This window comes from Monodelphis domestica, chromosome 2 (assembly GCF_027887165.1).
Source record: "Monodelphis domestica isolate mMonDom1 chromosome 2, mMonDom1.pri, whole genome shotgun sequence".
In the NCBI taxonomy this organism is placed as follows: Eukaryota; Metazoa; Chordata; class Mammalia; order Didelphimorphia; family Didelphidae; genus Monodelphis; species Monodelphis domestica.
In genome coordinates, this window is record NC_077228.1 from 327897067 (window position 1) to 327922373 (window position 25307).

At 37.3% G+C, this 25307-nt stretch overlaps 1 protein-coding gene across 1 annotated transcript in view; it reads right to left on the reverse strand.

Moving 5' to 3' along the window:
* IMPG1 (interphotoreceptor matrix proteoglycan 1) overlaps positions 1–25307 on the reverse strand; it is a 194373-nt gene that overhangs the window by 97066 nt on the left and 72000 nt on the right. Inside the window, exons 8-12 of the mRNA XM_056814722.1 lie at positions 21089–21147; positions 11843–11863; positions 8445–8689; positions 3832–3908; positions 1951–2317 (exon numbers count right to left, since the gene is read on the reverse strand). Of these exons, the coding sequence (XP_056670700.1) occupies positions 1951–2317; positions 3832–3908; positions 8445–8689; positions 11843–11863; positions 21089–21147 (769 nt within the window). The remainder of the gene's footprint in view (positions 1–1950; positions 2318–3831; positions 3909–8444; positions 8690–11842; positions 11864–21088; positions 21148–25307) is intronic.

A 25307-nucleotide genomic window follows, 5' to 3' on the forward strand; every position in this document is an offset into this window, starting at 1 on the left:
GTGAAATCAATGGAACCAGGAGAACATTGTGCACAGAAAGTGAAACATTGTGAAACGATTCAATGTAATGGACTTTGCTAATAATAGCAATGCAATGATCCAGGACAATCCTGAAGTATTTATGAGAAAGAATGCTATCCACATTTAGAGAAAGAACTGTGAGAGCAGAAATGCAGAAGAAAAACATATCACTTGTTTATATGGGTATAGGATTTGGGGTTTTGGTTTTAAAAGATTGTTCTATTACAAAAATGAATAATATGGAAAGAGGTATCAACTGATAACACTTGTATAACCTAGTGGAATTGCTTATCATCTTCTGAAGGGGGGAGGGAATAGAGGAGGGAAAGAAAATTAATCATGGAAAATATTTAAAAATGTAAAAAATAGAGAAAAAATAATGCACATTAAGGTAAAAAATAATTTGGTGGAAAGAGCATTGCCTGAAGTCAGAAACCCTGAGTGAAAATTCCTACCCTGCCTATGTTACACTGGTGGTCAAGTCACTTAACCTCCTTGAGCCTCAGTTTCCTCATCTATAAAATGAAAGGACTGGAATAGAAGACCTGTGAGGCCCCTTCCAATTCTGGATCTATAATCCTAGATTCATAACTTCAGATTTTAATGCATACTTATTATCATTATGCCCAGCACATAAGCACTTAATGAATACTTTTCATTCATTTATTCACTCATCCATCTATCTAATGGTATGCTGGTAAGTGTTTACTAACTGACTCTACAAAAATGTGACAGTTTTTAGTTAAATATTTATTATTGATATTTTCTATTGTTTTCTTAAGTTTAGTTAAACTCTAATAAATTGAGCCCTACTTTGTAGTGTTTTCCAGTTCCCAAGAGGTAAATGATGACACTGAAAATTTAACAATCAGTTCATACAAACTGGTACAAGTTAGCTCCAGCAAACTCTTGCATTTCTGTTGTGAGTATTTTGGGGAGGATTTACCAATGCACTGATTGTTTGTTAGTGAGCACCAATTACCTTCCTTCCTTTTCTCTGCTACTTCTTGTCCTGCTTCTTCTTGAAGTAACCACATTGATATTAAACCCAGCATGATTCAGGACATCTCAGAATTCTTCCTATTCACATCTTCCTTTACCTTTGGGTAGAACATCTATTCCCTAGAACTCACAGTCCAAGATATGGTATTTTAGGTGAGACTGAAAGGAAGCCTGGAAAGTCAGAAAGCAGAGTTGAGGAGGAAGAGCATTCCAAGTATAGAAGACAGAAGAAAAAATGTCCAGAGTTTAGAGATTGTCTTGTTCATGGGAGAACCAGGATGCTAGTCACTGGATTGAAATTTAACCCAGAGTTTCTGACTCCAGGTTATGTACTATAATCATAACCATAAATTGCCTCAATCATAGATATCTACAGTTATAATAAAATTATTTTATTTTCCTGAAATTATTGTCAATCCCCAAATTATGATTTATTCTTAAAAAGATATGATGTTAGAACTTCATTGGGATTTAGAGGGTCTCTTTTTTTGTAGGCACAGTAAGTCTTGTAATAAAATAGATACATTATATATATACATACATATATATATATATATATATATATATATGCAGTTTAGAGCATAAAGACCTAGCTGATTTTTATGACCCCTGTGGAATGGTGAATTCATTGGGGAGCATCTAAGTGTTGGAGAAAATCCAGTGAGAGTTTTTTGAAGAACAATGATATGGTTTGTTTATGTTGTTTGTATTGATTAGATTAGAAAACTACTGGAGATCTCAGTATATGCACAATAGAAACTGACATGATGCAGATAATCATTTATGTATAACCCAAAAGATCATCGAAACTATTATTTAATACTGTTTTGCCCATTTCAGGCTCCCTCTCCCCAATCCATCAGGCTTGCCTTTGGTAATAGATAACATGCCACTATTACTTTCAGATTAATAGTTTTTATGACTTACGTTGTCCAGATAGACCTTCAGTATTGGGTTCTAGAAGAGACGGTTCTGTGATGCCAGGTGTTAGCTCCTCTTCTTTTTCTTGATCAATCAAGGAAGGACCTTTAGTACTCTCCAAAGTACTGGGAACTCTTTCAGAAAGGTGATCTATTGAAGCATCTTCTACAGTTTCCTTTCCAGATTCAGGCCCCTCAGGAACCAGTGATTGCTCATCAGTCAGAAAAGTTGGTGGAGTTAAATTCACAGGACTTATAATAGTTTCTTCAGCTGTCTCCAAAGTAAAGAATTCACTTGATAAGTGTTGCTCTGATATTTCTTCTGTCTCAGAGCTGGGATGACCAAGTGTAAACTCAGGTTTCAAGGTGGCATCCTGGAAAATGAGTTTAGAAAGAGAGTGAAGTTTAGAATGAGATTTCATTTCCATGGTTTCTATTAGAATGTATGCTTTTTAGCTAGACATAGTGGTACATGACGATAACTCCTGATGCCAGGGAGACTGAGGTTGACAGATCTTTTGAACTTGGGATTTCTGAGCTTCAATGGGTTATGTACATCAGGTGTGCACTGAGGGAGCCCTGAGTAGTGGGCCTGGGGAGAGAGGGTAGGGTGAGATGCTCTCTGTTGCCTATGGAGTAGGCAATCAATTCAGGTTGTAAATGGAGTAGGTCCAAGTTTCTAGGAACATCAGTGATAGGATCTGGCCCATCAGTAGACCCTGCCCTTTGAGCATAAGTGAAATGGTGAGACTTAGTCTTCAAAAAAGAAAGGAAAGAAGGAAGGAAGGAAGAAAGAAAGAAAACAAAGAGAAAGAAAAAACATGTGCCTGGAGGCATTTAGGTGGCTAGGTAGACTGAGAACCAAACCTAAAGACAGGAACTTTGGGGTTGAAATATGATCTCAGACACTTCCATGTGACCCTGGGCAAGTTATTTAACCCACTTTGCCTAGCTCTTACCCTTCTTCTGCCTTGGAACCAATATATAATATTGATTCTAAGATGGTAAGTAAGGGTTTAAAAGAAGAATATATCTTTCTTGAAAATAGGGAATATGATTTTATGAGTTTTTTGTTCTTATTCATTTTGTTTTTGTCTTTTTGTATATTTCCAATGCTTTTTCTAGTCCCTGGCTCATAGTAAGCATTCAATAAATGTTCTGTCGACTAACTGACTCTTTAATTTCTCTTGGAAAAGACTTCAGCTAAATCTTGTCTTATATTTTAACATTGTTTATTTATATTTATATGTACTTATATAAATATATTTATGAATATTTAATTAATATCTATTTCAATTTTAATAATTATCTATCATCTATTATAAAGTTTTATCCTTAAAAATACTACTTTGGTTCATGTTGGAAGCTTCCTATTTGTTCTTCTTACTTGCACTCCTATTTTAGTTAAAGGTTCATAGGGATCATTAGTAAATGAAGATGGATTTGCATTTTATAAACAAGATTTATTTAATTCCCAGAGCCTAAATTAGCAAATACTTTTATTTGGGAATATCTCTGATCAAATCACTATTTTTTAACAATAAATAGGAAAAAATGTAACATCTTCTGATGATTTTGTAGGAACAGCTAATTAACATAATGGAAAATGGAAATTTTCTAGCCAAAAATGTAATAAAAGTCATTGCATAATTGGTAAATGAGACTGGAAAACACGTTTCATCATTTAGTAAGGGCAATCAGTCTTCCATTTGGATCATTACATCTTTGAAAGGCACCTTTTCTTTTTTCTATATTGAAATAACCTGAGTTAAAACCAGACCTTTGATTTGCTCAATCATAGTGCTCTGTCTGTGAGGCAGGCATTTTTGTTTTTGATAAGAAAATTATAAATGCCTTAAATCTTTTTCAAAGAATTGAGGTCACTTACCAAAGAGTGTTCATCAAGGGTAGTAATCATTACTGATTGGATGTCATGTTCCAAGCCTTTTGGAGGCTTTTCAATTTCTGCAGAGGAAAAGAAGGATGTATTTTGGTGATAATGGGCATGGGGGTAGGGTAATAAAACTCTCAGAGGTGAAAAATGTGAAGACAAACACATTTAAAATCTAGTAGAACTGTGATATAAGGGATCAAAACAAAGCAAATGCAAACAAAACTACCATTAATCCAAATGATTAATCAAAAAACAGATGTGAATGGAATGGACCTCATGTTTAAGTAGCAAAAGCAGTCATCACAGTGGAAATTTATATAGTTTGATTATGTTACAAATCTAGCAGGTGCCAGAAAGACCAGGTGGCCAGGCCAAAGGACCTAAATTATCAGTGAACAAAAAGAGATGACAAGAACTAGAATCAAGGCTTTCTCAATCTGAATCATGGGCACCCAAGCCTTGGCTGACTTTTCTACAATGCTCAGAAAATAGAACAACAACAAATTCAGGATAGAGTTTGAAAGCATCTCCATTGTGGGTCTGATTTTCATCTCTTGTATGATGGAGGAGCTTCACTGTACTATATTTAGTCCTCAAAGATCTATTTATAGGTATTACACATACACCTCTAAGAAAATCCTAATCTTGTAATAGAAAGCACAAGGTAGCACTGGGTTCTCAGACATTATGCTAGGGAAGTTCATGTTCTGAATGGTTCTACAAAATTGGAAAGTCTTCAAGTATGCCTTATGTATGCCCTTGCCATAAAACTTTATGTAAATCAGGAATCTGTATAGCCTATGGCCATTCCTGAAAGGGCTGACCTGGCCTCCCAAAATTTCCCCTTTTCTCCCTTGTAAAAAGGACTTGTAGCTAGGATCAAAGAATTTAGAGCTAGAAGGGACCTCAGAGGATATTTAGTCTAGTACCCTCATTTTGTAGACAAGGAAACTGAGGCTCATAAAAGTTAGGTGTCTAGTTCAAAGTTATATAGATAGCAAAAAACAGAGGCAGGATGAAATAATGTTTTCTCATTCTAAACCTAGGGTTCCTTCCCCTGGAAAGTTCCTAGGTGAATTGGGAAGGCAAACAAATAGGAAGAATGAATAAATAATCAAAGAGAGAGTTATAGGTACTGAGTGTTAAAGAAGGGATGAACGGGGGTAGAAAGGGTTAGAGATTGATGGCATATTCTGTCCCCCCTTCTCCTCCCACCAGGAAGGTAGCTGAAAATTCCCATGGGTTGTTTACTCCTTTTAACTTCCTCTCTTCTCTCTGGGCAAAGGGAGCCTTAGCCTTTGTTCTAAATGCATACTTTGATTTCTAATGTTTTAACTTCTGATAAAAATATTGGCCAAGACAAATCCAAACTACCTTGGATTATCACTTAATGATCATGTAATTAGAACAAAGAGAAAAAGAGAATATTCTCTGTCTTAGAAAGATGTAGAATTTGGTCCAAACATAGGATTGGCTGAACCAGGGTAGGGGTTGTCAGGATGATATGGGGAGTAGCTCCTGGGGAATACATGAAGGAGGGGCTTTCCCCCATTCACTTCAGAGTGGTGCTGTTCATGTGCTCTGATTTTGAAATGTCTACTGAGGATACTTCTAATTGACTGTTGAGCCAAAACCATATACCTTGAAAGGACAAATGCTTCTCAAATCTATCTTTCTTGCTTTGAAAAATTACTTTCCATCATCCTCTTTGCCAATAAAAGGCTGCATTTGTACTGAACTGTTACAAGTCTGACAAAAGAATATGAATCCCAGATATTACTAGTTTAAAAAAAAAACAACTGGAGCAACAAAAAAAGCACTGGAGGCAGGCATTTTACTTTTCCTTGGAAGAAACCATTTGGCACATTGGGTTTGAAGAGAGTCTAAACCTCTGTGAAAAAAAAAAAGAATGAGTTGCTTAGAAAAATAAATGGACATCTCTAAGGGTGAGTGAGTTGCTAGGGAAGTTCCAATCACACAAAAGAAGAGGTCAGCAAGTTCTCTGGACAGGCTCAGATGGAGATTGACAGGTGAGTATATCTTGCTTATCACTGTGACATAGTGATGATGATGACGATGATGATGATAGCTAGAATTTATATGGCACTTGAACATTTGAAAAGCATTTTACTTGATCCTCACAACAACTCTGTTAGGTAGGAGCTATTCTTATCCTTCTTTTATAGTTGAGGAAATGAAGCTGAAAGAGATTGTGACTTGCCAAGGGTCACGCAGCTAGTAAATATCTGAGAGTTTGAAACGTAGGTGCTCTTTACTCCAAGTTCAAAACCAGCCATTTCACCTAGCTGCATCTATTGGTATGATGAAAGCCTTACTTCATCTTTTTATAGGTATAGCTTGTGTGCTATAAAAGGAATTTGTAAAGGTAAAATTTAGTCCATAAAGTAAAATAAAATGTACATAAATTACCATGAAAGCAAAATCTGCCCTGTGAATGTGTATCAAAAGGTCGATGTAAAATCTTGGCAGCAGAAAGTGTCTTCTGTTTGGGGACTGACTTAGATTAATACAAAAGAGTTTGTCACCAGCAAGTTGTTCTTGAAGAGATGAATTTCCCCCCTACGGCTACCCATGACACTAATGAAGAAAATAGAGACTGACATGCAATGTCCACCTAGTTTACAACATGACTAAACATTTGAGACACTGCTAAAATGACTGGTCATTTTGGGGGGATGGGGTTGGAGAGCAATGACTGCAACAAAAACCACTGAGTTCTTTGGCTGTCCAGCCAACTGAAACTGTTATATGTGTTTCACAGGGCATGTTTGACAAGTGAGACAATTACTTTGGACCAAGACTCTTGCATTAAAATTGTATATTTTCAGGTTCCCACAAGCACCCCACTTCCTTTATATTTTTACATAGTAAGTAAGGCTATTAGTAGCCAATATAATGTAACCATAGCAAGATGATTGCAAAGGGGTGCCTATGAGACACAGACTCTCCTAGAGAGCCAAAGGAGTATCACAGCTATTTGCAAAATGTATTGCATATTAACAAAAATCACATCCTTAGACTACATGCTAAATTGGGGGAAGCCAGTTAGGCCTTGCTCTAAGAGCCTTTTGGACCTTCTAAAGGTCATAGTTTGTAAGCCTCAGAGAAATTCTAGATATCCACAGTAAGACCAAGCAGAACACGAAATGTTGCTGATACCTTTAAGCCTATATGGATATGTTAATGAGCACATACCAAGGTGGCATGGGTAAGAGTCTATTTCCCACAAAACCCCAATAAAAATGAGATCCCAAACTCCTGATTCTAGAAACTACTCCATCTTCATCTGGGTCCATATAGCTGAGTGGTCCCAACTCGAATCGATGATTCTGTAAATAGCTCTCCCCTGCCTCACTATCTTCCCCATGTTTTTCCTGCCTTTTCCCACCACTCCATCTCTGTTATCATGCCAACTACTTCTTACTAAAGTGTGATTGAAGCATTTCTCCCCACTGCCATCACAGACATTTCTGGTGAGTTCCCAAAGAACTAGGCATCCACTGAATAATTTTATAAATTAATTAGCAATTCAGCTCTGGACCTAGGACAGCTTCAGTGCAGAAGAGTCTCCAGAGCTGGGATCACATTAATCAGTCTCCCTGAAGCATTTGAGTCAGTAGAGGCTAGTGATCAAGGGAATCTGATTTGGGCTCTATGGGAACTTCCATGGACTACAATATCACAGCTACAGTGGCAGGGAGATTCTGATACTGATTGACCTTCTTGAGGTTTTTCCTCAGGAGTGTGATGGACTAAGGGCTAGAATGCATTCCAAGTATAGCCCTAGAATTTCTTGCTGTGCTTCTTAAAGTGCAGATCCAAGACTGAGTGGTAATGAGTAGCAGAAACACTTTGGACATTTGCTCTCATAGCTGCCTCAGCAATAGGTCACAGTCCAGGAGAAGTGGCTAGAGCCAAATGTGACCATGAAAAGTATGCTGGATTTGTTATCAGAGGACTTGGGTTCAAATCTTGGTTCTGCCACTTATCTGGGCTACTTTGGGTAAGTTACTTAACTTCTCTGGATCTCATTTTTCTTATCTGTAGGATGAGAGTGGTATTGGACCATTCTGAGATACCTTCTAGCTCTAAATCTCTGATCTAAGCATGAGATGTGGTGATAAAGTTATCAAACTCTAAATGTTTATCTTGTGGACATTAGCAGAGAGATCAAACCAGATCCCTTCCCCTCACTGCTAATTACTGGCTTACATTCTTCAGTGGTTCTCATTATAGCAATAGCTGATACAGTACCTGAAACATGAATAGCAATCACTTGACATGTTCTGGGTTCTATACAGAGTGAAGATTTTGGGAAGACCACCAGGTTAGCTGTTGGGGGAACCAGGTGAAACATTCAAAGGTCTTATAGGATCTGGAAATGTCAAATGCTAATGATGTATTGCATATATAGGAGATGTGGCTAAAGTGAGGTCCCTAACTCCTTGTGACCTTGGGTAAGTCATCTGACCCCTCTGGACCTCAGTTTACTTCTCTGTCAAAGGAAGACATTGGATAGATTGTTGAAGGGCCTTTCTAGGTATAACATTTTATGGCTAAAGCCACAGCTATAATTATTGACTGACCATCAGTAAACTGAATTGTCCCCAGTTCCAGAGATGCGTCTTCCTCTAGTGCAGTGGTAATTAGTTGCTGCAGCCCTGCTGAGGTGAGACTGCTTTCTTGAAGTTCCTCCTCCTCCAAGCTCTGAAGCTCGCTTTCCTTTTCAATTTCATTAGAGTGAATGGTTGACAGGTTGCCGCTGGGCCTTCCTCTTTCTGAGCTGTCTCTCTTAAAGATCACCAGCTGTCGAGCAACTGTGCTGCTTGAGCTGTAGGGTAGGAAAAGACACGAACCACCAAGAGCCATCTGTTACCTGCCAAGAAAATTCTTAAAGAGCTCCAACCGAGACTTATGCTTGACTGCTTCTGACTGGAGGCTCCCTGAGGGAAAGGACCATGTTTCTCTTCTGATTAGGATCCTCATCCTCAGGGCTTCCACTCTCCTATGGAGAGCCTGATCTAGTTTCAACTAAAATCTCCTCCCCAGTTCCTGTTCTAATCTCATGGTATCCATTCTCTCTTTTCTGCACCTAACAATTCACACTAATACCTCCCCACCCATACCATGGGAAGGAAGGAAACCTTAGCCCCTACTTTCTGAGTATACCTGCACCTTAAGTCATTCTCATTCCCTTCCTTCTCTCTGTAAAAAAAAAAAGACTATCACACAAGATCCTTGCATCTGAAAATGAGAAAGAGCGACTCGTACATTTCTTTGAAAATAGAGGGATAGAGTGACTATCCTCTGTTTGAAAACAGAGGGATAGAGTGGCTAGCTTTAGAATCACTGAGACCTGGGTTCAAGTCTAGTCATTGACACATACTATCCAAGGCCACCTTGGGCAAATCCCTTGACTCCTCAGTGCCCTAGGCAAGTCGCTAGCACTGTAAATTGCATGTCGATTGTTGCTTAAGGACCAGAATTATCTCTTCTTTTTTGATACTTGTGTTACTAGCACTCAGTAGAGCAAAACACAGGGTAAGTACTTAATGCATGATTTTCATTCATTCATTCATTAGGGAAGGGAATTTCTACACTTAAAATATTCCTGTCTCCAAAGCTAGTATTAAAGAAACTGAGGACCAGTTGTCATTTTGCTGATATAGTGAAACTAAAAAATAAATACCAAAAATTTATTGAGATTTTGGCTTAAAAAGCTATATATAAGAGTTGTTAAATGGAGCACAGAATTGGGAGTTTTAATATAACATAGGAGAATAAAAAAAAGCACAAGATTTAGAGTCATAAGACTTGGTTTTGAATTCTGAATTTTGGGGTATTTTTTTTGCAGTTTACTAGATCAGTATGACTTGGTCGAATTACTTGAACTTCTAGTTCTCAGCTTCCCTTATCTGTAAACAGAGGGAATTGGATCAGATTACCTTTAAGGTTTCTACCTTATGTGATCTCTGATAGATTGTAGTATAGGTAGTACCTAAAAGGAAATGATTTGAACTTGTTAAAGGGTGGTCTAGTCTGTGGCGGTGAACCTATGGCACATGTACCAGAGAGGGCACACAGAGTCCTCTTTGTGGGCACCCATGCCATTGCTCATCAGAGTTCACTACTAGAAAGCCAGAGGAACTCTAGCTAAACTACTCTCCTCCCCTTTTCCACTGGTCTGAGGTAATTTTTTCATATCATCCGCTCCTCTGCCCAGCAACCCAATGGGAACACTTTCTCTCTTTCCTGTCTGGGATAGAGGGAGAATGGCACTTGGTTGCAAAACGGTTCACCATCACTGATCTAGGTATTCATTTAGTAATGAACTCTAACCTCTTGTTTTAAGTGCCCATTCCTCAGATATCTACTTTTGATGTTCTGTGAGAGTTAAGCTAAAGAGTACCAATTAGTGTAAAAGCTAGAGAGTCCTCTTTTTTATTTAAAGATGAAGTCCACCTTTAAAATGTGTGTAAGGAAATAAGGCAGCAGGATTCATTTCCATTAATGCAAATTGCAATTAAGAAGGGGAATTTAGTGTCCAGGAATGTTAATCATCCACTTTTCTTAATTAGCAAAATTTTCCAATAAAACAAAAACAGCTAGTAAGTTATTTTTTTCTCTATCATCTTGGAATAAATGTATGAGGAGGTAAAGAGAAAGAAGAATCCAAGGAGGCACCCTCATATTGTAATGAGGAAGTTAATGAAATGTCTTTTAGCATATGATGCTGGTCTACAAATGCTCTATCTAGAAAGATCTTCCCTCTGCCCTCTAAGAGTTTACCATAGTGTAGTCATCTACACAAGTGCCATTAAAGTTCTGTAAAGCTGTCATAATGATCCTAAGTAAGAGATCCTAGGTATTGTGTGGAGTGCTTTGGATGATACAATCAATGGGACCAGAGTCTGCAGTTCATTATTTTGCTAGCCAATTATAGGAGCTGTTTGCTTATTCTAGAGCTCTCCAAGGCAGAGTGAGTTTTTTCACAGTTTAAACTGACCTTGGGTGGAAATAGAAAATTAGTGTCTGCACTACTCCAGATTCAGGATGCATATTTATGGATGCAGATGGACAGCTTCCTATACTACATATAGCCCTTTCAAGCATGGTATTCCACAATGACATGCATTTCTCAATAGACCTTCAGTTTTATAGGGTAACTTTTGGCTTGTTAGATATATTAGAATAAATATTCCATTAGGATATAAACTTTTTGAAGGCTGAGACTTTTAGTTTTGTTTTTGTATTCTCAATGCTTAACACAATGACCATCATATAGAAGGTGCTTAATAAATGTTTATTTTTTTAAATTCTTGCCTTCTGTCTTAGAATAAATGTATGGCAGAAGAGTGGTAAAGATTTGGCAACTGGGGTTAAGGGACTTACTCTGGATCAAATAGCTAGGAAGTGTGAGGTCAGATTTGAACCCAGGTATGGGAGAATGAAACAAGATCACAAGATTTAGAGACATAAGAACTAGGTTGGAATTCTGACTTTTTTTGCATTTTTTTTGACATTTACTAGATCAATATGATTCTGGTCAAGTTACTTGAATGACTCCAGGCCTGGCTCTCTATCCACTGAGCCATCAATAAATGCATATTGATCAATGGATGGAGTGAGTCAGTGGCTCAATTTGCCTGTTTATCTTACATAAGGCAATCTTTTTAGATTAAAAAGTATTCTCACCTTCCCATTCCAGTGATTAGAGTTAAATAATTTCTTCAACTTCAAGGAAAGCATTGACCTAATATTGGGTTACCCAGATACTATATCTGAAATAATGGCTGATTTACTTTATTGCAGGGTATAGGTGGGCTAGAAGACAGCTTAAGTAGAACACAAATTCATAGGGGACAGAGACAATTTAACTTTTTTTTTTGTATGTCTCTAGCACAAAATACAGGTGCTAAGCAAATGTATGTTGAATAAATGAATCTTCTGGGTTTCTAAATGGAAAAGAAAGAATGCAAATTACCCATCTCTTTCCTTTTTCGGTCTTCAGTTCGTCACCCCCAAGTAGGAACATGTGAAGGGGAAAGAAGAATATTTGTGTGAGTTATGGAGATTGATGAATAAACATTCCATACATCCATATAATTCTCCTATTCTCTGTCACCTTTGTCTTGACTCCATGAGGGAAAGACATTGTTGGCATTTAGCCCTTAAATAGAGATCCCAAGAAAAACATGAAACTTCATGATAGAAGTGAACTGGTCAAGAAATGTAATAGAATGAGCACTGGATTTGAAGGCAGAAGCCCTGGATTAAAATTCTGGCTCAGTTGATTACTTACCTGTGTAACCATGGACAAGTTACTGTCCCTCTCGAGGCTTCAGTTTCCTTATTTGCAACACAAAAATTTGACTACTTGACCTATAAGAGCTCTTCTATGATTGACATAGATTTTGTACGCTTCCATGGTTAGTATGTAATTATGTCTGCTGTGTTTTTCTCTTTCTTCCCAAACACTTTGGTTTCCCCTTTTTGCCTGTTTTCCTACTGTATAATGTGTAGATGGTACAAAGTCATTCTTTACATTACATATTTGGGTAATCCTATTATAGAAGTTTTGCCAAGAAGTGGAATCTCAGTAGCAACTTGTAGAGAGAATGAAATAATTGGCTAAACTGTTATTGTCAAGGATATGCTGGAACCAGCTCTAATTGGCTTAAGAAAAGCAATGGTTAAATTCTCAGTGTGAACATCTACACCATGGAAATTGGCAGATGCTTACAAATTGGGGCTTTATTTGCTTTGTTGATTGTCTTGATTCCAGAAAGTGAAGGAGAAAATGTTAATAATGCAGATTAAATTGGAGTGTGTGTACATAGTAGTTCCCCCAGAACCCCATGCCAAGTTGGTTGTTAAATGCCTACTAGTATTCCACTGGTTACTGGTGTTCTGAGAAGCCCCTCTATGTTCTGATCCTAAATTCCAATAACCAGCTGTGCAGAATGGAGGTGTGGCCCTACAATAGTCCAGCACTTAGCATAGTACCTGGCACACAATAGGTGCTTAATAAATGTTTATTGATTGATTTAATAAATTATGTGAAAAGGATTTGTGGTTTCTAGTATCCTGAAAAATCAAAATGAATTAATATTGTGATATGGCATTCTCCTCCCTCCATCAAGTCCCCAAAACAAACATAGACTTAAGCTACATTAATAGAAGGTTAGTGTTCAAAAGGAAGAGGGTGATAATCCTACTTTACTCTCTCCCCTTCAGACAACATAATAGTATTGGGTTCAATTCTGAGTACCACATATTAGGAAATGACATTAATAAGCTGAAGTGTGTACAGAGCAGACTGGAAGGTGAGGGAACTGGAGGCCATTCTATTTAAGTATCAACTGAAGGTAAATGGGGATGGTTAGCCTGAAGAAGAGAAGATGAAAATGCAAAATCATAACCTCCTTTAAGGGAAATAGTATAGAATGTTAGAAAAAGTGCTATTGATGGAGTCAGAGAAATTGGTTTCCAATTCTGCCTCTGACAGTAACAACCTGGGTGATTTTTATTATTTTTTTAATAACCCTTACCTTCCATCTTAGAATCAATATTGTGAATTAATAACAAGGCTGAAGAGTGGTAAGGGCTAGGCAATGGGGGCTAAGTGGCTTGCCTAGGGTCACACAGCTTGGAAGTGTCTGAGGTCAAATTCGAACCCAGGACTTCCCATCTCTTGGTCTTGCTCTCAATCAACTGAGACACCTAGCTGCTCCAACCTGGGTGATCCAAATCACTTCATTTTTTTGAATCTCAGTTTCCTCATCTGTAAAAGTAGGAAGTTTGATGAGATGGACTCTTAAATGCCTTCCAGCTATGGATCTAAGGTCCCAAATATATGATGAACTGATGTGATATGGAAAAGCAATTCAATGTATATTGTTTGGCCTCAGAGGGCACAATTTAGGAATAGTTAGGAAGATAGATTTTGGTTCAAAATAAGGATTTTTTTCTAATAACTAGAACTGTCCAGAAATGGAATAGGCTCTCAGATTTGAGATGAAGTGGCAAGACAGCTGTGATTTCTCTGGTCCCAGAAGTATTAAAGTGAGACTTTATGTCTACATGTCAGAGATATTATAGAAGACAATCCTTTTGAGAGAAAGGTTGGTCTAGAACAGGTATTCTTAACCTGGGATTTGTGAACTTAATTTTTTTATTACTGCATTTCAATATAATTGAAATTTCTATTATCATTCTATTTTGTTTAGTGCGTTTAACATTATTATTCTGAGAAAGGGTCTATCAGTTTTGTTAGACGTTCGAGGTCCATGGCATGAAGAAAGGTAAAGTGCTCCTGGCCTCAGTCACCACCCTCTCTGAGATTCTGTGATTTGAAATAGTGAGCAGTTTGTTTCCAGAGTAATTTTTCACACCTCAGGCTCACCACAGGAATTGGTATTTACCATTCCATATACATAGATATTTCTATTTCTCTGTAGATATAGGTGTATGTGCAGATATTTATCCAGAATATCTATATATATGTGGAAAATATATGGGCTATATATGGGGTATTGGGGATATATACATGACTATAAATCTTCTTCAATCAATAGGATGAGGCAGTGTGCCTCTTCACGAACCTGAGCTCTCTCCTTAATGCCTACTAACTCCTAACCTAAAGGATGGTCATATGGACAATGGAACTGCAGATTTCACTTCAATTATTCTGGTCATTCATGGTCATCCAGTCTAGAAGACATGTGCAACTTATTAATTTCTATCTCAAATGACAGATAGAGAGGAGACAAGACTATGCTAGATATGACGGGACTACCAGCTCAGTACTTTACAAGCAGAATGTACTAAATGCAGCTGGCTTTCAGTATATGTCTTTCATGTAGTGGCAAAATAGTACTGAAGTAAACTCTATTGACTCTAACTTTCCACCTATCAATCATCTAAAGAGAATATATAGGGTAATGAGGGTTGTTGTACAGGGACAGGAATCCCTGGCCAGCTCCTCTATCCCTCATTTCCAGGGGACAATGGATCATTTGCCCAGCAAGTCAGTAGATAGGTATTTATTAAGCAGTCATGATTGGCTGGGTACTAGGCTAAGGTCTGGGTATATAAAGAAAGGCAAAAGCACGCTCTCTACCTTCAAGGAGCTCCCATTCTAGTAGGGGAAGATCTGTTAAAAATGTGCATAGCATAAATCATCAGCATTTCTATATATTTCCAACAAAACTCAGCAGCAGGAGTTAGAAAGAGAAACTCCATTTAAAATCACTCTAGACAATATAAAATATTTAGGAATCTATCTGCCAAGACAAACACAGGAATTATATGAACACAAGTACAAAACACTTTTCACAAAGTTAAAACTAGTTCTAAACAATTGGAAAAACATTAACTACTCCTGGGTAGGACAAGCTACTATAATAAAAATGACAATCCTACCCAAATTAATCTGCATATTCAGTGTCATACCTATCAAACTACCAAAAACCTTTTTATAGAATTAGAAAAAATTATAACAAAGTTCATCTGAAAGCACAAAAGATGAAGATTATCAGGGTAAATAATGAAAAAAAAATGTGAAGGATGGGGGCCTAGGAGTACCAGATCTTAAAGTGTACTATAAAGCAGTAGACATCAACACAATATGGTGCAGGCTAAGAGACAGAAGGGTGGATCAATGGAATAGACTAGGGGTAAATGTCCTCAGTAAGCTAGTGTTCGATAAACCCAAAGACTCCAGTTTTTGGGACAATAACTCACTATCTGGCAAAAACTGCTGGGAAAACTGGAAAACAGTATGGGGAAAATTAGATTTAGATCAACATCTTATACCCTATACCAAGATAAAGTCAAAATAAGTAAATGACAAATATAAAGAGTGAAATCATAAATAAATTAGGTGAATATACATTAGTCTGCCTATCAGATCTGTGGAAAAGGAAGGAATTTAAGACCAAGCAAGAGATAGAGAATATTGCAAAATGTAAAATGAATGACTTTGATTATATCAAATTAAAAACTTTTTGTACAAACAAAACCAATGCAACCGAAATTAGAAGGAAAGTAACAAACTGGGAGAACATTTTTATTACAAAATTCTCTGACAAAGGTTTAATTTCCCAACTATATAAGGAACTAGGCCAAATCTACAAAAAATCAAGCCATTCCCCAATCAGCAAATGGTCAAGGGACTTGATTAGGCAGTTTTCACAGAATGAAATAAAAACTATCAGTAAGCACATGAAAAAAGAGTTCTAAATCCCTCTTGATTAGAGAAATGCAAATTAAAACAACTACGAGGTACTACCTTACACCCAGCAGATTGGCCAATATGACAGCAAAGGAAAGTGATAAATTATGGAGGGGATGTGGCAAAATTTGAGACACTAAGGTGGAGTTGTGAATTGGTCCAACCATTCTGGTGGGAAATTTGGAACTATGCACAAAGTGCTTTAAAGGAATGCCTGACCTTTGATCCAGTCATACCACTACTGGGTTTGTACCCCAAAGAGATAATAAGGACAAAGACTTGAACAAAAATATTCATAGCTGCACTCTTTGAGGTACACAAAAATTGGAAAATGAGGGGATACCCTTCAGTTGGGGAATGGCTGAACAAATTGTAGTATATGTTGGTGATAATACTATTGTGCTAAAAGGAATAAGAATTGGAGGAATTCCATGGAGACTGGAACAACCTCCAGGAATTCATGCAGAGCAAAAGGAGCAGAATCAGGAGGACACTGTACACAGTGACTGATACATTATGGCACAAACAAATGTAATGGACTTTTCTACTCGAACAATGCAATGATTCAAGATAATCCACAGGATCTTAGGAGAAAGAACGCTATCCACATCCAGAGAAAAGAACTGTCGAACCAGAAATACATTAGAAAAATATATGATCGACCATGAAGTGTGACAGGGATATGTTTAGGACTTTGATATTAAAGAATCATTCTACTGCAAATATGAATAACATGGAAATAGGTTTTGAACAATGATACATGTATAAATCAGTGGAACTGTTTGTCAGCTTTGGCAAGTGGAGAGAGGAAGTGGGGGTGGGAGGAGGATCATGAATCATGTAACCATGGAAAAATATTCTAAAAAAAATTTTTTTTAAGTGTGCATAGAAGGTAAAGAAAAGAAGGCATTGGGTATAAGAGGGAGGAGTATGGTGGTAAGGGGGGGGTGAGAACAGGAAAGACCACCTACAGAAATAAAATAAAAGTTAAATTTGATCTAAGTTTTGAAGGAAGCAAGGCAATCCAGGAGTGGCATTGAGGAGAGAGGCGATTCCAAGTCCTAGGGATCAGCCAGTGCAACTGATTAGAACTAGAAGATTGAATGTCACTTGTGAGAAACAACGAGAATTCCAGTGTTGTTGGATAGTATAGTATGTAGTAGGAATAGTAAAGATGTAAGAAGACTAAAAAAGTAGGAAGGGCCCAAATGGTGAAGAACTTGGCAACCTTGTTTTAATTTACCTTTGTCTCATGAGAACTTGCCTTCAAGAAACTACATCGAGGTAGTCTTAAGTACCCAATTTTCTCTTTTCAGTTTCTCAGATTTTATCTAGACAGCTCTCATATACCCTAGCCTCAGACTACATCCTCTTTCCTGAGCCCCTAAGTAACCAGATAGCTGTTTCTCTTTGGTTATATTTCCTCAAGTATAAATAGAACCCCAAGTTTTTGAATTTGATGGAAATACTCCCATTCATGGTCTTTTTCCTGGAGATGGTATTCCTGGAGTCCCAGAGCTTGTCTCTTTGTGGGGTTGTATATGTGTGTATGATTCAGTGTGGTGGCCACAAGAGTATTGTCTCCCTTGTCCTGATTAAAGATATGTTCTTTGTAACTACTTTGGTGGTTCTGTCTTTTTCCAGGTTGACAGGCTTTAAAGGTCAAACAGGATTTTACAATTGATCACTGAGGCAGAAGGAGAGCCACTGGAATTTATTGAATAGGGAAGGTCAGACCTGTGCAGTGGTCTGGGGGCTAATCTGTACTTTTGCTCATTTCCTTTGGGGTGGGGGGACAAATGACACTAGCCTGCTTTCCTGGGAGTTCTGCCTCTTGGTTTACAGAAATGAGGGTTGGAGTGGTTTATTTTGTAAGAGAAGTTTAACTCTCCTGCTGACTATGGCTTTTCAGCAGATGGAATGATGAAATAATTCCCATGGCCTCATTTTCAGGCATAACTGAAACCTCTATTCCTTTTGAATGAATAATTATGGAATACGGGCTTATCATGCTCAAAAGAAGCCTAGTATGAAGTTATCTGAGTCTGCAGAAACAATATTGGAAGGATTCTGATAATCCAGAGAAAAGGATGCTTTCACTCTAATTCAGTAGGGGAGCACAAACAAAAGAAAGCAAGATTTTTTTTTCTTTGCTAGAAAAATAACTCACAAAGGAGATTAGATAAATATATTGACTGAGATAACATTTCCACAATTAAGAGACACTAGCAGGGAATGAAATACTGAACATGAAATTAGTATCTTTAGGTTTATAACATGGGGGATTAAAAAAAAGTTTAGCAAATGATGCTAGAAAATGAAATTAATGGAATTTTCTACATTTAAGGTATAAATAAATTTACTCAGTGTATACCTCTCTTGGTAGATCTGACCCCAAGAGGAGGCTTTTGGAGTCAGAGGACCTAGATTTGAGTTTCAGATATGCCACCTATTGCCTCTTAAAATTTCTCCAGTTTTTTTATTTGTAAAGTGAGAGAGTAGACTAGAAGGCCAATCAAGTTCCCTTCTAGCTCTAAATCTATGGTCCTCTGAGTTTTAATTTCATAGATATGGATTCTTCCTCTACAAACACAAATTCTCCTTGACAATAATTTTATTGGAGGGGAGGATACTGAACTTAGAACAATCTATCAGTTTGTGGGCAACCTAGTGATAAAGTGATCTGTGGAATTAGTGAGATTAGTCCTTATACAAAAGATATTCAGTTCCATGCAGCCTTTGCAAATGGTAGGACCTGGACTCAACATTATGGGTTCATAGTACATGAAGGGACCAATGCTCCATGCCTTCCTAGCTCCTTGGGACCTACCAGAGCTTGTTCTATATTGGTAAAGCCTTTCAGAAGTGAGGGACATGCCCATGACATGGGGGCTCAGAGTATAAATACAGGAGAGAGGTTGTTAATGTTTTTATTTTGTATCCTCTTTTAGTGTTATCAATGAAGAGAAAATGGTTATTTTCTCTTTAAATACATGACTTAAAAGGTTTGTCAGAGGGACTCAAGAGAAAATTTTTGCATTTATTTTTGTAACCTACTTAAAATCATGTCTAGTTATTAAAAAGATAGCCCCTGGGAGAAATTGTAGCCTAATGTACATGTTTATTATTTTTGATATCTGTTTCTTCTTTCATTCTTTGATTTTTCAAGGCAGCTAGGTGGCATAGTGGACAGAGTGTTGGGTTTGAAATCAAGAAGACCTGTGTCCAAATCTAGCTTCAATGTGTACGATTCTAGACGAATTCCTTAATCTTTGCTTCAGTTTCCTCAAGACTAAAGTGGGAATAATTCTAATATTTTACTGTTAAATTTTGAGGATGAAATGAGATGTTTATGAAGTATTTCACAAACTCTAAAACATCATTATGTGTTCTCTCTCTGTCTCTCTGCACAGGTGTGGAGGTATAGAGAATACCCACAGGTAATTTGAAAAGTCTTAGTGCAATTCTAAGCTATTAACTCATGTGTATCTTTGTGTGTGTGTGTGTGTGTGTGTGTGTGTGTGTGTGTGTGTGTGTGTGTGTGTGTGTTTAAACAAATACATCGTATCACAGTCTGAATTGGATGTGTGATTTCCTTGATGAAGAACTTCCTGTATGGAAACTCTCACCATCATGTAGCTTGACAATTTTTCTGTAACTTATAGAGACTCGTTCAATTAAATGAGAGGTTAAATGGTGTTTGCCAGGATTAATCAGCTAGTATATTTCAAAGATCCCAAGGCTGGAATGTATTCACTATAAACCATGGTGCCATTATGTGCTATGTGAATGCCAATTATTAATTATTATTATCTATTAATTTTCTATGTTTATGATTTTCTGCATTTATTTGAGGATAATTTTAGCATCTTCAATATGAAGTTCTTTCTTATTATGCCATCCATAACAACTTTAAATAAAAAAGCTGCCAATTTCACTGCAGCAGATTGTCTAGAAACAGCTTGCCTATATTCAGAATTTTATTCTTTCCATTTTTTGATTTGATATGTATAATTTTATATGAACTGCTACAGATAACATTGCAAAATGAAGACAAATGAATCTACTTTTATCAATATTAAGGATTTCACTATTTATTATATTCACTTTTCAATATTTCCTTCTCTAGAAGTTACACAAGTCAGTGGGGCATGGAAACTTAGAAAGAAATAAGCCAACCAAGCGAACATTCACAGAAAACTATTTATGAGCTTGTCTTATTCCTGCTGACTCGGTGTATCCTGTGGCTTTAAAAAAAATAGACGAGTGTTTCAAGCAGGAACTTTACCTGTACCCTCATCTCCCTGCTCCTTGTCATTAACTTTAAGGACGGGGAATTATTTTCTGTTCATGTTGGAGCTGAATTATAAACCTGCTGGGGTTTTTAAAATAGCAAATTGTGAACCCATCTGGGGGTATGAGATGGATTCTTGGCATAATGAGTGATTTAAAAAAATCTTGCCAAAAACCACCCACCATATTAGTGTGTTTTGATACTAATGGATAAAAACAAGGCTGCTTTTATCAGCTGTGGGCCCATGTGCCAGAATGTTGGTGGAAAGGGCAATTGGAAGATAGTTTTGCCCCTTCCTTTTTGTCTGATGAGACTTACAGATGGCAGTACTCTTGTACAGGATTTGGAAAACCTGGTTGCACGATCATTCTCTAAGCTATGAACCAAAGAGGACTCTATATCCTTATTTGATCCCTCTCATATGAGACTGTTTTATAAGGGGATCATTAAGAACATTGTCAGCAAATCATGGTTGAAAAGCCTGTAGATGGAGTGCTTTCTTTAGGGCAGAAAGAACTCGGTTCACTGAAAAATGACTCAGACTCCTTTTCTTTGAAAATCCAGCTATCTAGACTATATCTCATTTTAAGGAAAAAGTTGAGTTAAACCTTGGAATAAATAATACAATTTTGTATTGATAGAGCTTTTAAAAAGTAAAGATGCCAGGAAAAATACTGAATGAGTTGAATTTTCATACTTACCTAAATCCTAACACATGGATTTCTTTGAATCCTGGAAGTGTCTTAAATATTTTTTGCATCTGCAGACAGAGAGAGAAATGATGTTGTGAAATCCCTCTTTTAGGCTTCTAAACTTTCCTTAACATGGAATAACACCAACCTGGGAAACTTTTTGGATGACTTAGGGAGAAGGAAGAATTAGATCTATCTTAGGGAAAACATCTTGTATATATATATATATTTATCACCTACTATATGCTAAGCACTGTGTTATGTGCTTTACAAATAGCTCATTTGATCCCCACAACAACCCAGAGAGGCAGATGATATTATTAACAAAATAAAGCAAAAAGGATAGGAGAAATGAAGTAATGCTTAAGTCTCAAACACAGATTTAGTTTTTACTTCCTCTGAAATCCAATCCACAGGTTAAATTCTTTTTGCTGTTATTTCTCCTGATTTAATTATCTAAGTAATTTATGACCTTCCCTGGTCTTCTGGAGTATTTTCTTTGAATAAGTTATGGGTACATTTACAGGTGATACTTGTTGGTGTTTTGCTACTAGATTTTCATTTATAATATCTAGGAGGTAGACCTACAATTCTGAGAATCACCCTTATTAAGTCTAAAATAATTCTGTATTGTTACCACTTTTTTTTTAATGTGGAGATGTATACCAAACAAAGGAAAGATGATTCCATAATATCAGATGCTGTAAAAAAAAGCCTTTGGAATTTTTGGCTTCCATGTACTTTATGAGGCATTTAAAAAATTGATTTGACATTTCACCATTCTTTGTATACATTTGCCATTTCCTTCTTTATGCAGTGTTTGCAAACATAGCAGCAGGAGGCTGTATTGTTACCAAAATAAGTAATTAGTCACTCTCAATTATCCATGCTGCCTGAACAGAACAGTAATGCAGCTAATTCCCCAGTCACTTATATTAAGCTTCAGACTGCATTTATAGCGAGTCAATCTCGCTATATTAGGATCTATGTTAGGATCTAGAACAATTTAGAACCTGATCATGCCTGTTGATCCAGGTAATAGATGCAAGATACCTCAATATCTGAAGTCTGTATGGTCAGGGTTAAAGACAGGGTGCCTCCATGATTTAGAAAGTCCATGTAAAATTTTTTGGCCCTCCCTTTTTCCAGAGAAGTCTGAATTTCCCCTTTTTCTTTTATGGGGTCTTTACTGTGTATATTTATGGTATTAAAAGATAAAATCTATTATTATGCAATATGATTTATATTCTAAATTTTTCTGTGTCATCTGCTAGCCTTCACATATTGTCTGCCTGTACCACTCTCCTGCCCTAGAAATGACACTTAGTATTGATTCCAAGATCCATGGTAAGGGTTTAAAAAAAAGAGCTTGCAATAGGCCAGGCATTGTGCTATGTGCTGGGTTCTCTGTATCACCAGGGAAGACTATTCCTGCCCTAAAGAAGCTTTTCTTTTAATGGGGAAGGACAACATAGAATGGGCTCCTAGGAAGGGAGATGTTAGGCAAGTAGTGGGTTAGGGAAGTGGATGCCTGGCCAGGAGAAGTTGAAAAGCTCACCTCTCTGAGCTCTCGTGGCCATCTCTGGGCCCCAGAATCTGGGGGAAATTTCCCAGAATCTTGGACACAGACTGGGTGTTCAATCCTGGTTAAGTTACTTAGACTGTCAGCACTCTCCAGACAATACTCTAATATTATAAGTTCTAGTGAAGATAGTCTTGTCAGTAGAGGAAATTCCTGACTGGGAGCTTCTTACTTGATTGAAATTATTATACTTTTTTATATCAACCACAATCTACCTCTCTTACTTCTCCCTCAAAAAAAGTACTCTAAGTGAAAAAAAAAATCATTGATCGAAGAAACACCTGTTTGAGGAGTCCTATTTCTGATACTTGCTAACTGTTATCCTGGACAATTATGAACCTTTTTGAGCTTAAAGTCCTCTCCATCTGTAAAATGGGAAAAATAGAAGATAGATAATAATAATAATATGGTACCACATAGTAACAGCAACAAAAATAATGATAGTTATTATTTATATAGTGCTTTGCAAATATTATCTCATTTGATCATCAATGACTATAGGAGGTAGGTGTAATTATTATCCCCATTTTATAGTTGAGGATATTAAGGCAGATGGAAATGATTTGACCAGAGTCACACAGTTAGTATGTGTCTGGGGTCATTTGAACTCAGATCTTCCTGACTCCAAGGTGAATGCTCTATCCACTGTAACACCTAGCTGCCAATAGTGTAATTTACCTTTACTCTTAGGGGAAAAAAAGTCTTTTGAAAACCTTAAAAGGACAGGATAGAAATGTGAGCTATTAATAAAAATATTATTATTCAGAATACCTGCCTTCTATCTTAAAGTCAATACTATGTGTTGGTTCCAAGGTAGAAGAACTAGAAGGCAATGGGAGGTAAGGGATTTGTCCAGGGTCAAGTGTCTGAAGCCAAATTTGAACTCAGGATTTACTGTCTCTGGGTTTGGCTCCCAATTACTGAGCTACCTTATTGCTCCCCTGAGCCATTATTATTGTTGTTGTTTTTGTTACTATTTTATTTTCTACTTTTATTCTATAGGAAAATGATTCCTGATGACATGAGAGGCAGCTGGGCAGATTTATGAAGAAAGAAAGGGGCTCAGACAATAGGAGCCAATTCCTTTTGGACACTCGTATTAAATTGCTCATTAGGTTTATTATGGAAATTAAATTACTACCAAATGCTGTCCATTAATTTCTGATTAGGCTCAGATGACTTCTTCTAATGCTGCAGTGGGGCTAATGCTAAGCTGATTGGTTTTCTTCTCTTGAGCTCTTGAGGGATGTGGGGCACATTGGCACAGCTGGCCTATCCAAGATGGCAACTGATATTGAGAGCCAGAGGATTTAGAGTCTGTCAATGAAGGTGTAAAAGTGAAAAGTGGGGAGGGTAAGAGATATATCTTTGGGAATCACAAATCTTCCCTTTCTTTATCTAGTGGAGTTTCTAGAAAGCAGAAACTAGATACTCCCTCATTAATAACAATGAAAAAAATTATCCGTGAGAAATACAGAGAATTTCCATAGACTCTTAGAATTAAAAGTGAGTTCATTTAATCTGTCTCTTCATTTTTCAGATGAGGAAACTGAGGCCAAGGTGAGGGGAGTGACTTGGTCCCAGTTATACTTATAGTTAGTGGCTTAATGAGGAAGAGACTCTGAGTTGCAGTCCAGTGGTAGGATCCACTCTGATATTTCTTCCTGATGGCTAAAATATTTGTTCACCTCTCATTTTTGATATGTAACAGAATCACAGAAATCTAAAGAGTTCAAAGGGATCCCAGATGTCTTCTTCCATCCATTGCTCCCAGATCTGCCCTTTGAGGCCAAGCAAGTAACAGTAACCATTCAAATATTGGAAGCCAGTTATTTTGTGATTAGGAATATCAGATGGAGAAAATATCACTCACTTCTACGTCAGTTAGGTGTAACTTATTCCTTACCTTAAGTCTGAGTACATTTTTGAAATTCTAACACATTGCTCCTACTTCTGTCTTTTGGGGGCAAGCAGAACAAATCTCATGCCTTTTCCAAGTGTCAGACTTTCAAATACTTAAGAGATAATGGAGGAGAAAAATACTGCCCACCTCATCTAACTCTCAGTGTCTCCACTCTGCCATATTATTTGTCTACTGGAGTCAAAACTAGATGGGCAAATCTTGTTTTCCTTATTTTTTTAGTTTACAACATTCCATTGTTCAGGAGATGAATTTTATTTTATTCCATTACCAAGAGTTGTCTTAAATGCCATCAGTCTGAATGAAAAAGATAATTTATCTTGGGCAGGCAAACACTTGCCTGGGAACAGAGTAGTTCTCTTACCATGTATCAATGTCCAGTTAATGTTCATTGTTTTCATCTTTCATTGGCAAGGCTTTTGCTTCACATGGCCATTTTTTTAATCAGCCACTCTTCTAGCCAAGACTCACTGTATTCATTGCAGTACAGAAGGCATTTCAAAGAGAACCCGGCACTAGACACTCTGGACCTGTCCAAGGAACCTTGCTGTTTCCAACACTGCATCTCTTATCTTGGTGACTTTGCAAGGGAAACCACTCATGCCTGGAATACTCTCCTTCCTCACTTCTAGTTCCTGGCCTCTCTGGAATTCTTCCAAGGCTCTGGTCAAATTCCACCTTCTTTGGATGCCTTTTTCAATCCCCACCACTACTAGTGCCTTCCC